The sequence below is a fragment of the Xiphias gladius genome, chromosome 19 (assembly GCF_016859285.1).
Source record: "Xiphias gladius isolate SHS-SW01 ecotype Sanya breed wild chromosome 19, ASM1685928v1, whole genome shotgun sequence".
Taxonomy (NCBI): domain Eukaryota; kingdom Metazoa; phylum Chordata; class Actinopteri; order Istiophoriformes; family Xiphiidae; genus Xiphias; species Xiphias gladius.
The window spans coordinates 22,247,856-22,261,742 of NC_053418.1; the positions used below are offsets into that span (position 1 = coordinate 22,247,856).

A 13,887-nucleotide genomic window follows, 5' to 3' on the forward strand; every position below is an offset into this window, starting at 1 on the left:
TTTACCTCGTATGGTCAGTGCCTTAAATCAGGAAAAAAAATGTTTATGAGGACTCAGAAGTAATATTTTGCTGTGTGATAATCCATATTACCAAATTTCATGGTAGTCTGAAAAAGGTTCAAAAACCTGAAGAAATGTACCTTTTTAGTTCAACAAGGGCTGAATCACCTTTTGTTGTGTGTGAAACACAGTGATTAGTGAGGGTGCATGCTCTCTCTTCCATTGTGTGTATGGTGATAGAATATGAAAACTATTACTGTGTACTGCTATAGCTTCAACTGGTCACAATGTGTGAAGCATGAATTGCACACTGCCTTGATTTCTTCTTCGAAGTCATTACAAAAAGCAATATATTCCACAGACCATTACCAGACACAAAGAGCCCAACTGTTATGGTTACAGAAAAATATTTTTACTTCTCCAGAGCACTCAACATTATAAGATGTTGCATTGAACCAAAGAAGAGTAGGAATACTTCACACTGATACCTCTAATGTACCTCTATATATGGCCATTTTCTGGTAGCTAGTTAGTGGTGTTTTTATTAAATGACAGCAAAGACATAAAATGCATCTAAGCCTTGTACAGAAGCTAGTGGCAGAGTATTATGTGGTTGATTATCCCAATTTTGTGGAGGTCGTAATCTATCTCCTCTCAAGACTGGGAATGGTCCAGCCTCATAAACTGTAAGTTGTATGGTGATAAAGTCCAGCTACAATACAACAGCCCAGCCTGGTCAAGTTCAACAAAGGGCCTAATAACAATATGACAAAAAGGCAAGGGCTATCTAAACTGGAAAATCTACCAGAGATAAAAAGTTAACTACAACCATCTATACAGGTCAGTAGTATGGTTCCTATCCTATTTTAATAGAACCCTTTTTATTGTCTGCTCTAGGTCAAGCCATGGTCTCTGCCACAACTCCCAGATTCTCCGAAGAAGTCACTTCAGCTACACCCACAGTCGTAAGTGTGCCAGTTCTGACTTAGCAAGGCTCAGCTTTGAAACCTAAATATAATTTTATACCGCTTGTGTGAACTATCTAGGTTTTCCTCACAAAAACAGCATCCACATAGAAATTGTAAGACAAACTTGCAGAAAAAATTTGGTCCAAAATAAGCACAAAAGTCATTACAGAAGAGAGATGAAGACCTTTGCTTGACTCAATAGAAACACAAACCTCTTATTGAGCTGTGTTTCCTTTTGAAGATAGAAGAGATGGGAGTAAGGATATTGAGAGTACATGTGAATAGATTCCTGTTTATTAAAGGGCTTTGGAGGTAGAAAACGGATAAGGAAATAGAAGAAAGTGGAGACAGCTGCTCAACACTACACAAAATGGCTCCCTGTAGGGCACTATGCTGAAAAGGAGCAACACTGAATCACTTGTCTGTCATAGAGTATTCCCTGAATTCAGGCTATCAGTCACTAAACATCCTGTGTATGTTGGAACTCAGTGCGCCCTTGGAAAGTGAACCCTGATAGAAAACTTAATTTGATGCCTAATGTGTTGTCTCCCCAGAGAGCCACTGAAGTGAGTCCTCCTGTCGTCAGCAGTCAGCGCGAGGAGGTCCAAATCTCCCAGGACCTGGAATCCATGCCAATGATGGGCTTCCTGAAGGCGCTGCCCAATAGGACCATTCCTCACGACACTGCCAACAACCTCACACAGGTCTTGGAGCACAGTCCCACACACATGAATGCACAACTATGTTACACTTGCAAAACCAGTTAACACACAGATGCAATGCCCACCCATGTGCATATGATGCAACAGTTCCGTGATGTCCATTTTCTTCCACCCAGGCTTTTCTCAAAAGTGTGGAAGAAGTACTGTCCTCTCCAGGGTTGCCAGAGGTAAATGAGTTCACACTGTTGTTGTGCAATGTTCAAACATGACATAATGCAACATATGCAATTTGGTGAATACTTTAATCCAAAGCACTTAAAAGATCCACGAGTTTCAGATTTAAACACCGCATATTTTTGGCATATATTGTGCCAGCAGCAGTAACAGTATCTGGCAGTGTACCCGCATAGGATTACAGTATGTAGTCAAATACAGTGATGCAAATTGAATAAGACAGTACTGCTGACTATAAAGTGCAGTGCAACACAATGCTTTGAATGATAAATTTGTAGCTTCCCATACTGTACACTCATCCAATACAAATCTCCACGCTTTTATATACAAATATATTGTTGCCAGAGGAAAGACATTCTGAGCAAGTGTGTGGTTTCAGCACATTTAGCGCTCAGGACAAGTATGCTTGTTTTTGTAGGAGCAAGGTGAAACAGATGTTCCTGTACGAGAATGTAAAACTTGGACAGCGGATACAGTGTTCAGTAAAGCCCCATGTTGATCTTGTGATTACTTTCTCTCATCAGATTCATGCTGAGTGTCCAAAATTATCCCTTTTTTATGAAGTTTTGATATGGCTTTTAATTTAAAACTACACAGCCTGTTAGTTTGCTGTTTGCGATCAAACTCAGTTTCATTAAATTCATATTATTTTTATTATTACCATCGTGTTGCAACTTCTCTATGCATATGTTTGTGTAATATAACATATGCTGTTCGTAAGTAATCTTAAAGTGACACTATACACACTAATTTTAGTACACTTCAGGGTTTTTCTGGTACAGTCTTATTTGGTCTGGTATGACCAAATGAAGCTATATGGCTAATGGAAGCTTATGTAAACATAAAACATTTGGTAAATATTTCTATATAACAAACATTACTGAGTCACTCAATTGGCTTTATGACTCTTCTCCACTTGTGCTACTGTTAGATAGCTTAGCATCATAGCTAAATGCTAATAAGTAGTTTAGCATTAAACATTATCCCATAATTGTCATTTGTAGCCAAAATGGCCGCTGTACAACAACAGTTATATGGTCCCACTTTAAACTGTAATTTGTTAAAACCTATATTTTTTTTGCCACAGCTTTTTCTTATTAGTTTGCCATCTTTAATTAAAGGGGTACTCCAGCTTTATGTTACGCTCCCAAAAAGTTGGGGGACTCAACTTGATTTTAGAAAAAATTGAAGCAAAAGAGGCAGAGATGTCCTGACTTTTAGTCCCTGTGGTTCAAGCTCTAAAAACACTGGTCCCTGTGTTTTCCATAATGCAACCAATAGCATAATTTCGTTGCTCCTTGCTCCCTGGTAAATACCCATGTTTTTCAAACTGCCCCATTTGTAACATATACTTTCTGTTATAAAAATTTTTAGTGTCAAAGCCTAAACTGAGATTAGTCCAATTTTATCATCACGGTTATTTTCTTAGACTTTGGAAAGTTCCCTCCTTAGCCACAGAAAACCTTATACCACTGTTTTCATATGCTGAGAAGGACTCTTCATGAAAGGTAAATTGACCTTTGTGTAAAATTGGTGAAGTGCCCCTTTTACTTGACCTAACTTATATCTGTGAATTGAGCCTGGGAAAAAAAATTTCATTTTAAAAAACTGCACTTGTGAACAATTTTTCTTTTGGATCATTGTTGAGCAGCAGTCCACCCCTGTGGTCAGTGGTCTGATCGAGACCGTGGACAGAGTGATGGAACACATGGTGACTAACATGGAGTCCAGCCCGAACTCTCCAATCTCCCTGGGTGGAACATCTTTTGTTGCAGGTCAGTATGGTGTCAGCTCTCCATAAGGTGACTCACTGTTTGTAGTTTGTGTGGACACAGTCAGGGTAGAAGGACATGGAGCGTCAAGCTGACATCATTAGTTTTCTTATTCAGAGGACAATTGTGGGTCAGATAAGCAGGGGTCGATCCCCTCCCGTTTTGCCTCTCACGGGTGTGGGTCTTTTTTTTTTTTTTTTTTTGGCATAATATTTTGTTTGCCACTAAGTCTGCTTGTGTCTCTCTCCCAAGGGTCACTTGACATTTTTGATCCACCTCTGATAAAGCTGAAAGGTCTTGTTACTTGCTTCTCAATTTGTTTTTCTCAACAATTTTCACTTTTTCTAATATTTGTACCCCACAGATTACTCTATGATGAAACTCCCACAGAACTACAACCTGCCGCATTATCGCTTCCCTATGCAGGGCAAAAACTACATCTCTGTGCCTGGGGAGGCTTTCACCATGCAGTGTAAGTGCACATATTACAAACTACAGACATTCAATGACATGTCTTGAGTGATGTACAAAACAGACCTTATCTTGAGGATCCTCTGTATAGAAAATAGTCGCCAGGTTGAGTGTGAATACAGCACATTATTTGTGCTCTGATTCAGCCAAGAAAAAATTGTCCAGCTGGGAGACTCTTGTTATTGGCCAGTAATTTATTATGCTAAGATTTAAGACTACTAAGACAGGACACAGTGTAGGACAGGAGTGACATGAGAGCTTTTGTGTGGTTTTATGGTGCACCGTAGAAATCCAGCTACTGCTTTAATGTTGGCAGTTACTCTTTTATTCAAAAAAGAAAGAATGGGAGAGAGAGCACTTTTTCTCCACTTTCCTCTGTCATTAAAAAGAATGGACGCACATAGTCCACAGTGGAGTGAAGGAGAGCAGTAATTACAGTGGGCATTAAAATTCTGTTGTGTGACTTTGTGTTCAGGTCAGATTCCCTTGGCTCCACCAGGCAGCTGCGTGCACTGTGTTGCCATACGAACAGTGGAATAAACCGTTTTAATAATTCATTAAAGGACTATTATCAGAAATGGAATATATGTTATTGCTTGACACATTAGAGCCAGGACCAAATTAACCCATAGCCCTGAATACCTGGCTGTATGAAATGCTCCAAGGGGAGGTTTTATATCCTAATTAAAAAGAGAGAATGTGACATATTGGTGTGTTTGGATACTTTATTATATTTTTTCTCATTCTCTCTCCTCCTGGCCACCTCAAGATCTCTTATGGGACTTCCTGGGGGTCATTCTGTTGAAATAATTTTTTGGAAGGTTAAAAACTCTCCTGCAGCATATACAGTGTGCCGCACATTTGTTTGACATCAGCAAGCCTTTGTTGTCACAGTCAGTGGGGCCTGGTTAGAAGGCCTTTGAAAGGAGGAACAGGACCATTAAGGATTTCCTCCAATTTGATTGTTTATTCTGCAGTGTTGAGGTGGGACCGAGCTGGATGATAGGTCAGATTAAGGGCGGGGGATCAGACCCCCTGCTCTTCTGGTGAAGTCATGTGGAGGTTTCATAAGACTTCCCAAAATCCACATGGTTTGCGGCCCTCTCCCTTTCACTCTTGTGCGAGTATACAGTCGTCTTATTTTCCTGCCGGTGCCAGCGCGCGCCAGCAAGGTAGCGTTAATTAACTTCCCTCCTTTGTGAGCATTTTAGCAGAACTCCCTTACATTCCCAGCCCTCTGACCATGCCTTTCACATTCAACTATGAGTTTTTTTTTTTTTCCCTCAGCTCAAACCACCATCGTTGGCCTCTTCTACCACACCATGCACAACTACTACAAAGAGATCAGCCCTGTGAAGACCAGGTAAGAGGAAGGGACAGCACCTAAAGTCAAAAGTTATTTAAAGCTAGCCCAATCCAATCTAATCACATTTAAATTTATAAGCTTTGTCATACCAGTTTCGTTTGGGCAAGGGATTTATCTAGGAAAATAGGTTATAAACAAAATTACTGAGTGTAATACAAATTCCAGCCACCTAAAAATGAAAAATGAAGATTGTCTCTACGTACTTCCTGTGTGGGGGATCAGGTCCACTGCTTCGTGAGCCACAGAACAGCTGATGCCTGGAGCCAGAGCCTTATCTGTCCTCTCGCCTATCTCTCATCTCACCACTCAAACTCCACTGACTGATACACCCTGCTATTAGCTCTACGTATCCACCCCTTCCCCCTCAATTATTGTCTCATCACTAGACCAGCTTGTTCCGCCTGTGCTGCAGTGTTTATTTTTACCAAACATGTTAATGTGTTTAATCCCACTTTATTCTTCATAGAAGTTAAAGTACAGAATGTAAGATACATGTTTGTGACTTATTGTTTCTCATATGGATCTCCCATTGCCAGGCTCCTCTGTGGGTGAGAGGGTACTTTTGTGTCATGATTAGGGAGGTGATGCTTGTATGATCCCAATGTCACATATCAGATGAGCTTGAAAAACTACTGTTGCAATATTTCTGTTGTTAGTGTGATTGGTTATATAGACAGACAATCAAAGTCCCACCTAAATGCTAGTGCTCTGGGCCCATGTGTAACACTTCTGTGTTGATGTGAGTGCCAGGTTACAGTGCTTTTTTTTTTTTACAGTGATTTATCTGACTACATCTGTTTATGTCTCTCTTGTCCTCTTTTTTTCCCTCTTTCTTTTGTATTTGTATCTGTGACTCTTTCCTCTATTTCTTCCTTTCAGGTTGCCTTTCTTTACTTACATTTTCTATGTTTTTTCCTCTTTTTTTTAGGATTAACGAAGCATCTGATTTCAAGGATCACAAGATCCAGGTAGCAAGCTGTCTAATCTCTCTGAAAGTGGAGCCTTCACCAGCCTTGTCAGTCAACCTCTCTGGAACACCACTCATCAAGATTGTCCTCACCCACATCCTGGTAAGATTCAACCCATACAACGTCCCAGTTTCTTCTTATTTGACCCTGTCTGAGTCAGTCATACTGGGAAAATGGAATGCTTTTCAAGATGGTAGGCACAGTTGTTGGGTGTGGGACACCCAACTTATCAGAGGAAAGATTAGCATGGTTTCCCTGTGTTCAGTAGCCGGATTGTCCCATATGAAATCTATCAGGTCTATTTTTGCCGTTTTCTTATGTAAGTAGATGAGTGGCTATCGCTGACCATGGCTTGTGGAGCTGGGCACTCACCAGCACAAAGAGCGAAGCCTATTTTGGTTTTCATTAGCCTGCCTCATTTCTCCCTCACAGAGCATGTGGCTTCCAGAAAGCAAACTGATTATGGACAATTGAAATGTAGGCTTAGGGTGCTTTGAAAGGAACAATAACTTTATTTTATGAACAACATATTTTTCCTTGCTGCTTTATGGCAGGGGCCGTGCCAGTTTTCCATTGGAAATGCAGTTGAAACTCATAATGAAAATTAACATAAAAATGAATATCACATTAGCTTGCATCCCCGTAAAGTCAGAAATGTGGCAGTGTATTTCACAGCCATGTGTACTTATGTAAATGTTTTGCACATTAACGGGATCTTGAAGTCATTGTTTTATCTAAATGAATTGTGTTAATAGCCTAATAGGTCATACAACAGCATTAATATTTCAGTTTGCAAAACCAGTGGAGTAAACCTCCAATAATATAGTTCTGTTTAATTTACAAGAACCTTACAAGAATGATTCACTTTCTGTTGAAGTGAATTAACAATAATTTTTTTCTCTCCTCTCTCATTAAGAGTACAAATCAAAACCATGCAGCTTCATGAAACCATGGCAATATTGCTTTGTTTGCCTTAATTTTCCCTGTTGAAATAAATGTTTATGCTGCAATTATCTGGCCTGGTTCCTGTGACAGTTTGTTTTAGCAGACACCAATGGAGAGCACCTATAATCTCCTTTGTTATGGGAGTGCTGGAGATGCTCACCAGCTCTGCTGTCTGTTGAGTCAAGGTGTTTCTATTTTAGCTGGATTGCCTTTACCTCTGATGTAAGGATAAATCAGGTTTCTTACATTCTTTCCTCTCTAACCCATTAAAAATAAGCTGTTATACTTATTACTAACGCATACTGATTGGAACGCACCATGCCAGCACTTTTCAGCTTTACTTAGGCTGCATAGTTTGGACTGCGATTTATATTTAGGAGCTGCATCGTAATTTGGAACAGAGTACTTTTGGCTGTGAATGCATCCAGAAAAAGGGTGTTTTGCTATAACTGGATTATAGCACAGACCTGTAGTTGGATTTAGTCAAAAAGTGACTATTTTTGGAGTTTTAATGTCTTTGGCAACTGGTGGATACTTATCACTTCGCTAGCTTGGAGGCAGGGAGGGCAGCTCAAACAGAATGTGGCAGACCTTTCCCGCCATTGTTTATGTCGCTCTTTACTGACTGCACAAGTTAAACCTTAAAGATGTCCTCTCATGGCACCAGTCCAGTGGGCCAGAGTAAGTGATTTGCAACTGACCTCTCTGTTTATCCCCTGGGAATAGACAAGCACCCAGTGACTTCATTAAAACCTAGTAGGGGGGCGGACTGTGTCTAAAGCAGAAATATGTCAGCTTCCTCATTTGTCTTTTCATGCTGTCATGGTTACAACAAATCCTCTGTGCCACTTCTTGTACTGTACAAACAGTAACCTGCTGTCATGGCTCAAACCCAGATGCAATCCATTTTCTCTATCTGACACCGACCATGATAAAAAGTATCGTACCACGGATTGATGGAGTCACTGACCTGTAAAAATCCTTGTGTAATGGCAGGTACCAGTCACAAGGTCAAAGCCATGTGGTGGGTGTCTGAGTGACCTTGCACTCCTGATTGATGGCCTCTGAGCTCAGAGAACCAGCCTGCTGAGGTCATGCCATTCCCAGCTGACTCAGTCAGAGCCCAGATGCCGCCATCTCGCGTTATGTGGCACGGAGTGGGTTCGATACCCAGACAAGGTGTTATCAAGGCTGTTGGAGGCCCACGTGCTTTCTCACGCCATTCAGCTGTGGTGTTGATTGGACCCTGGCTCCATCAGTGATTTATTACTGCTGTCTGAGTCCAGTTCAGTTTGAGAGGACTGAAGGAGAGTAGAAGAGAAGAAAAAGGAGGGTGAGAGGCATTGGGGTCTGTAGTTAAACATTAATACATACATAAAAAGGCCGACACCTCCTCCCTGTCTCCTTCTTCTGTCACAGCATCACACTGATGGTATGACATGAATGAATGGAAAGACTGATTTCATGAGCAAAGTCGATTTATAGGGTCAAAACTGAGAGGATTTAAAAACCACATTTTGACAAGGGGGCCTGACTTTACAGGCTTATAAAGCAGTGCCGAGGAGAAGGGTGGAGCAGGCACGGCACTGGAAGATCGTTGGTGGGCTCTATCTTTCCCTCAATTCACTTTAATTTAATTTAATTTGTGATGTAATGTAGAACTACAAATCATTAACTTTAAAGAAATTGGTCAACATTTTATTTATTTGCTTTCTGGTGGGGAGTGAGATGGGAAGATTGATATCACTCTTAATTCTGTATGTCAAATATAAGGCCAGCCGCTACTTAGCGTAACTTGGCTTAGAGACTGGAAACAGGGGGAAGCAAATAAGCAGAAAAACCTGCATACCAGCACCTCTAAAGCAACTTCACTAGGTTCAACTCACTCATTCCATCAATACACTGGTTTACCGGGGGTTGTGTGCTGGACGACTTCTTGGCTAGCTGTTTAAGAGTTTAAGAGCTGAATAAGAGTTTTTCCCAAAATGTCAAACTTTTGCCACTTCTTTTCTATACACACTTTATAAAAGTTTCATATATTGTATATATTTTCTTGGTTTTTAAAAGTTATCCATCGGTTCCCTCCCTTAATTTAAAGAACACAAAAGAGAGTTTGGTGGGAAGTGAGTGAAGAGGTCATTGGCAGAAAGGGAAACTGGGTGGATTTTGTTTACAGAGATGTCTAGACTTGTTGGAGCTTCCTATATGTGTGAAAAATGAGGGACTAATTGTTCAGCAACTTTGAAAATGGACACTCAAAGGATATTTAACATTTTCTGATACCCTCACTCTTAATCGTTTAATCATGTATGCCAACGCTGGTATCAGTTCTCTCTGCCACAATAATAACTGCTCTTTATTTTGCTAGTCTTTTTATAACTCCCAGCACACGCCCAGCCTAAACCTTGTGGGCAAAGACTCTCCTCCTCGCTCTCTCTCTCTCTCTCCCAACCACCCACACCCATCCATACACCAACACACCCACACACACACACACACACACACACACACACACACACACACACACACACACACACACACACACACACACACACACACATACAAACACGGGCTGTGTGAGCCAACACACTGATCAATCACAGATGGCGGTCTGGCTATTGCTATACCTCTCTTGCTAAAAGATTTCGAGTCTCTTTCCATGAGTACGCCCATTAAGCGCCCCCTTTCTATCACCACTCCAACATCACGACCACCACCTCTTGTTATGTGCTGAACAGAGCCCAGAGGAAAGTAGAAAAAGTCCTGATGCTGCTTCTGTCTACATAAGAGTTTCTATGGGCTCAGGTGAGGGTATGTTCATATAATGTTCAGCTTTTTTGACAATTGACTAATCACTGAAGTCACTTTTCTTTAATTTTCACAGGTTTACGAAGGGTGATACACAACTGCAAGTTCCGAAATTACCACTGAAAATCATCAGCTAAAAATGTTATTGTTGACTCTTATTTGATCTAGAATACTGTACCAGTACAGTTAAGCTTCTCTGCAAAGGCTCAAAATGCAGCCCTCAACTTACCAATACAAACACGTTGTTCCTACAGAAACAGGCCAGAAACCAGAGAAACATTACAGTGGGCCCATATGAAAGCCCGTGGGAATTTTACACATGAATCCAAGCATAGAGAACGGGGAGAGGGGTTGTGAGTTTAGTTCCAAAAGGAAAGAAAAAAAAAACACTTGTCACATTTGTTGTTTTGAACCAAAGTAATAGCCCTGGTACAGTATTTCTGAACATCCACCACTCACCTTATCCAGACAGTTCTGTAACTTTTGGGGTTGTTTAATTGTCCCCAGTTTTCCTCACACCCTGCATGCCTATCAACACGTCTCGTTGTTTTCTGCGTCTACCTCAGAGACTGAGCTGAGACCACAGCTGCATGTCTTATTACATCTCCCCTGACAGCATGATCTCACTCAAGGCCAGTTGTGTTTTGCTGCATGTATTCAGATTGTTAGTCCACATGCTGAATGTGGATCAGCTCATGTCTGGCCTCTGATTGAAAGGCCCTGTTATAGCAACGATGACATCTGTGCTCCATCACTGTGATATTTTAATATATTAACCTTAAGGTGGTTCAGTGGGAAGGTTTTTCTCAAACTCCAGGTCAAGGTTTGAGCTGGTTGTTTTCTTTTTTTAAGGATTTTTAGTTTTTTTATTTTTTTTTTAGCTTGCTGGACTGAGTAATGTTACACCATACCTTTCCCAGGCAGACTGCAATAAAGTGTTTCCTTTCCTTACTAAATTTAACAGCAGTCAATGTAGCTTTTGGGAAATGCATGTATGACTTCTCTGCTGTTATACATGATAAAATAGCCATTGTCAAACCCTGGCCACATCCTAGCCAGCGTTTCTGTTGACTCATATTTTAACAAACACTTTCACCTACTGTACACTTCCACAATAAATTATGGTTGCTTTAAATAATGTTTTGTGGTTGTGTAAAGTGTCACTGATGAGTTTCAATGCTGTTATGGGCCCTGCTAGCAGCTGCACTGTTAAAAACTGATATCTATAACAAATGCAGTAAAAGCAGTTCAGATTACACCCTGGCTCTCTGTGCTCTCAAATATTTGAAACGTTTTAGGAAAAAGGAGAAGCTTGCTCACTTATTCACTCACACAGTTGTGTAATGTTTCACTGCTTTTTAAATTTAGCTCAACCAAAGCCTTTATTTAGACTTCTTTGCTCGTGAAATATGCCGGACTGCTCTCGCGGCTGCTTATTGTTGTACCAGTGCTGGATGGAATGAATGGGTTTGTGTAGGACTTTTTCATAACTGATATTTCAAATAATAAAAAAAAACTTAACTCAACTTAACTCAAGGTCCACTCACAAGCCCTTTCCATAGCATTCAACCACATCCCATGCTCTCAAGTTCATATCAAGCTCTGGAAAAAGCTGGTAAATGGACTAAAACCTGAAGATTGTTGCTCAAATATAAGAATATTTCATATTCTTTCAATTAGATCTCCACTGTAACGGAAATATACATTTTTTATTGTTATATCTCCATTTGAGTTTGTTAACAGTAGCCTACTGTTAACAATTTTCTGTGAAAGTTATGGATGCCTGAATGCTGGTGGTGAATACAAAGCTGTATGTTATTCAGTTCGAGAGTTTTACTCCAATAAACAATATAATTATTTCAGACAGAGGTACGTGTGTGTGTGTGTGTGTGTGTGTGTGTGTGTGTGTGTGTGTGTGTGTGTGTGTGTGTGTGTGTGTGTGTGTGTGTGTGTGTGTGTATACTTTGGGTTGCATTCTTGCCAGCACTAGCCTGTCTGTTTTGAACTGACCTTTGAAACATGGATGATGAGTGGTTTGTAGCTTTCTCCATCTTTCTTTATTTGCACCTTGGTTGAGAACCAGCCGTCAACAGCTAAGACTTAAATCGGCCTGGAATTGCCCATGTCTTGGGATTTGCTGAGGCATAGGCTGTCGGTTGTTTGCTAAAGCTAGCTCAACCACAGCGAGGCCCCAGCTTCCAGCTCTGCCAGTCACCGGAGGTCTGAAAGACACCACTGTGGACAGAGAAGCTTGCATTAATAAAAATTGCTGGGTTCTGAATGTCATCTACGATTTAAATGCTTTTGTGATGCATGAAAGTGTTCATTTTAATCCCTCATCGTTTTACCCAGCAGGCTCAACACGGTCATTAAAAAGCAAAAGGACGAGGCGAGCTTTGGGTCAGAGAGATACACACGTCAGATGACAGCCAGTGGGTCTCATGTTGATGTTGAGGGCCTTTTGTTCCCAATGACAGCTGATCGGATTGCTGTGCTAAATGGCTGATAGGCGAGCATTTCCATTAGCAAGTCATCAGGATACACTATTAAATATGTATTATGTAAAACACTATCATATTACAGGTATGTTATGATGATGTAATGGCAGCTCAGAAGTATTTGTTCACTCCAAAAGAGTTGCATCATGATTTACAGTACTCTCATCCCCATGCAGCTATTTCAACTGAAATTCTAGTTAATAACACCCAAGACTCACTCCATGTATTTGGTGCCAGTGGAGGAAAGTAGCTAAGTACATTTATTCTAGTATTTTACCAATTTAGTACAATTTGTACTTTAAATTCAACCCTGTCTCCTAGAAATGCTGTTTCTATACAACTAAACTCCAACAGCAAATGCGTTTTGTAGGAAATGTAATTGCGACTGGATAATTACCTCATGACCATTCAGGTTTATCTTGTGAGCATTTGGAGGAGGCTTGAGCCCTAGGTTGGTAACCACTGGATTAAACTACCCAACAGTATATGAAGTAGTTAAGTCACCAGCTACAGCGGAGAAATGATGCATCTAATAATGTAGTTTATAAAAATACATTAACAGTCATATGAACGGAACCATTCTTCAGAAGAATGAATAAATGTACTTCGATAGATTTTTCTGTCAGTACCTCTGTACTTTTACTTCAGCATGAGTTTGAATACAGAACTCTACTTATAATAATATTTTTGACATTACTGCCCTGGTGCTTTAACATAAGTGAAGGATCTGAATAGTTCTTTCATCACTGCCGGAGATTCTGGAGATTAAAAACTTGATATTTTTGAACTCCACCCCTGCAGAGGGGTCAGTGAGATGTGGTTAAAGTAAGCTCTCTAGATGAAGCTGCGGTTCACAGCTGCACCCAGTCAGACATAGTAGAAGCACCAGAAACACCGTGACTATCTATGATTTATCAGCCTCTCTCTCTCTCTCAGACTCTTCTCCATTATCAGCCTGTCACTCTGCATTGCTCTCCTTTCTCCAGCATTCACTCTCTCTTCTTCCTCTCTGCGTCTATTCTCCTTACAAGGCTCAAAGTGATTTCCAAGGCGGCGTTTGCTGGCCTTCTGTTGCTAATAAAGAGTTGGAGCGCCAGCTGCAGTCTTGGCTGGTATAGATGCTGTGGCCTCAGGGCACCAGGAGGTGGGGGGGCCACGGCTTGTTCGCAAACCTGGGCCAGATCTCCAAGTGTAT

At 40.8% G+C, this 13,887-nt stretch overlaps 1 protein-coding gene across 2 annotated transcripts in view; it reads left to right on the forward strand.

Moving 5' to 3' along the window:
• The window catches only part of adgrd1 (adhesion G protein-coupled receptor D1), a 30,005-nt gene that overhangs the window by 6,038 nt on the left and 10,080 nt on the right, over positions 1-13,887 (forward strand). For both annotated transcript variants that reach the window (XM_040154194.1, XM_040154195.1), the window contains 7 exons: positions 898-965; positions 1,523-1,672; positions 1,807-1,857; positions 3,516-3,639; positions 4,001-4,108; positions 5,395-5,470; positions 6,402-6,543. In XM_040154194.1, the coding sequence (XP_040010128.1) occupies positions 898-965; positions 1,523-1,672; positions 1,807-1,857; positions 3,516-3,639; positions 4,001-4,108; positions 5,395-5,470; positions 6,402-6,543 (719 nt within the window). The remainder of the gene's footprint in view (positions 1-897; positions 966-1,522; positions 1,673-1,806; positions 1,858-3,515; positions 3,640-4,000; positions 4,109-5,394; positions 5,471-6,401; positions 6,544-13,887) is intronic.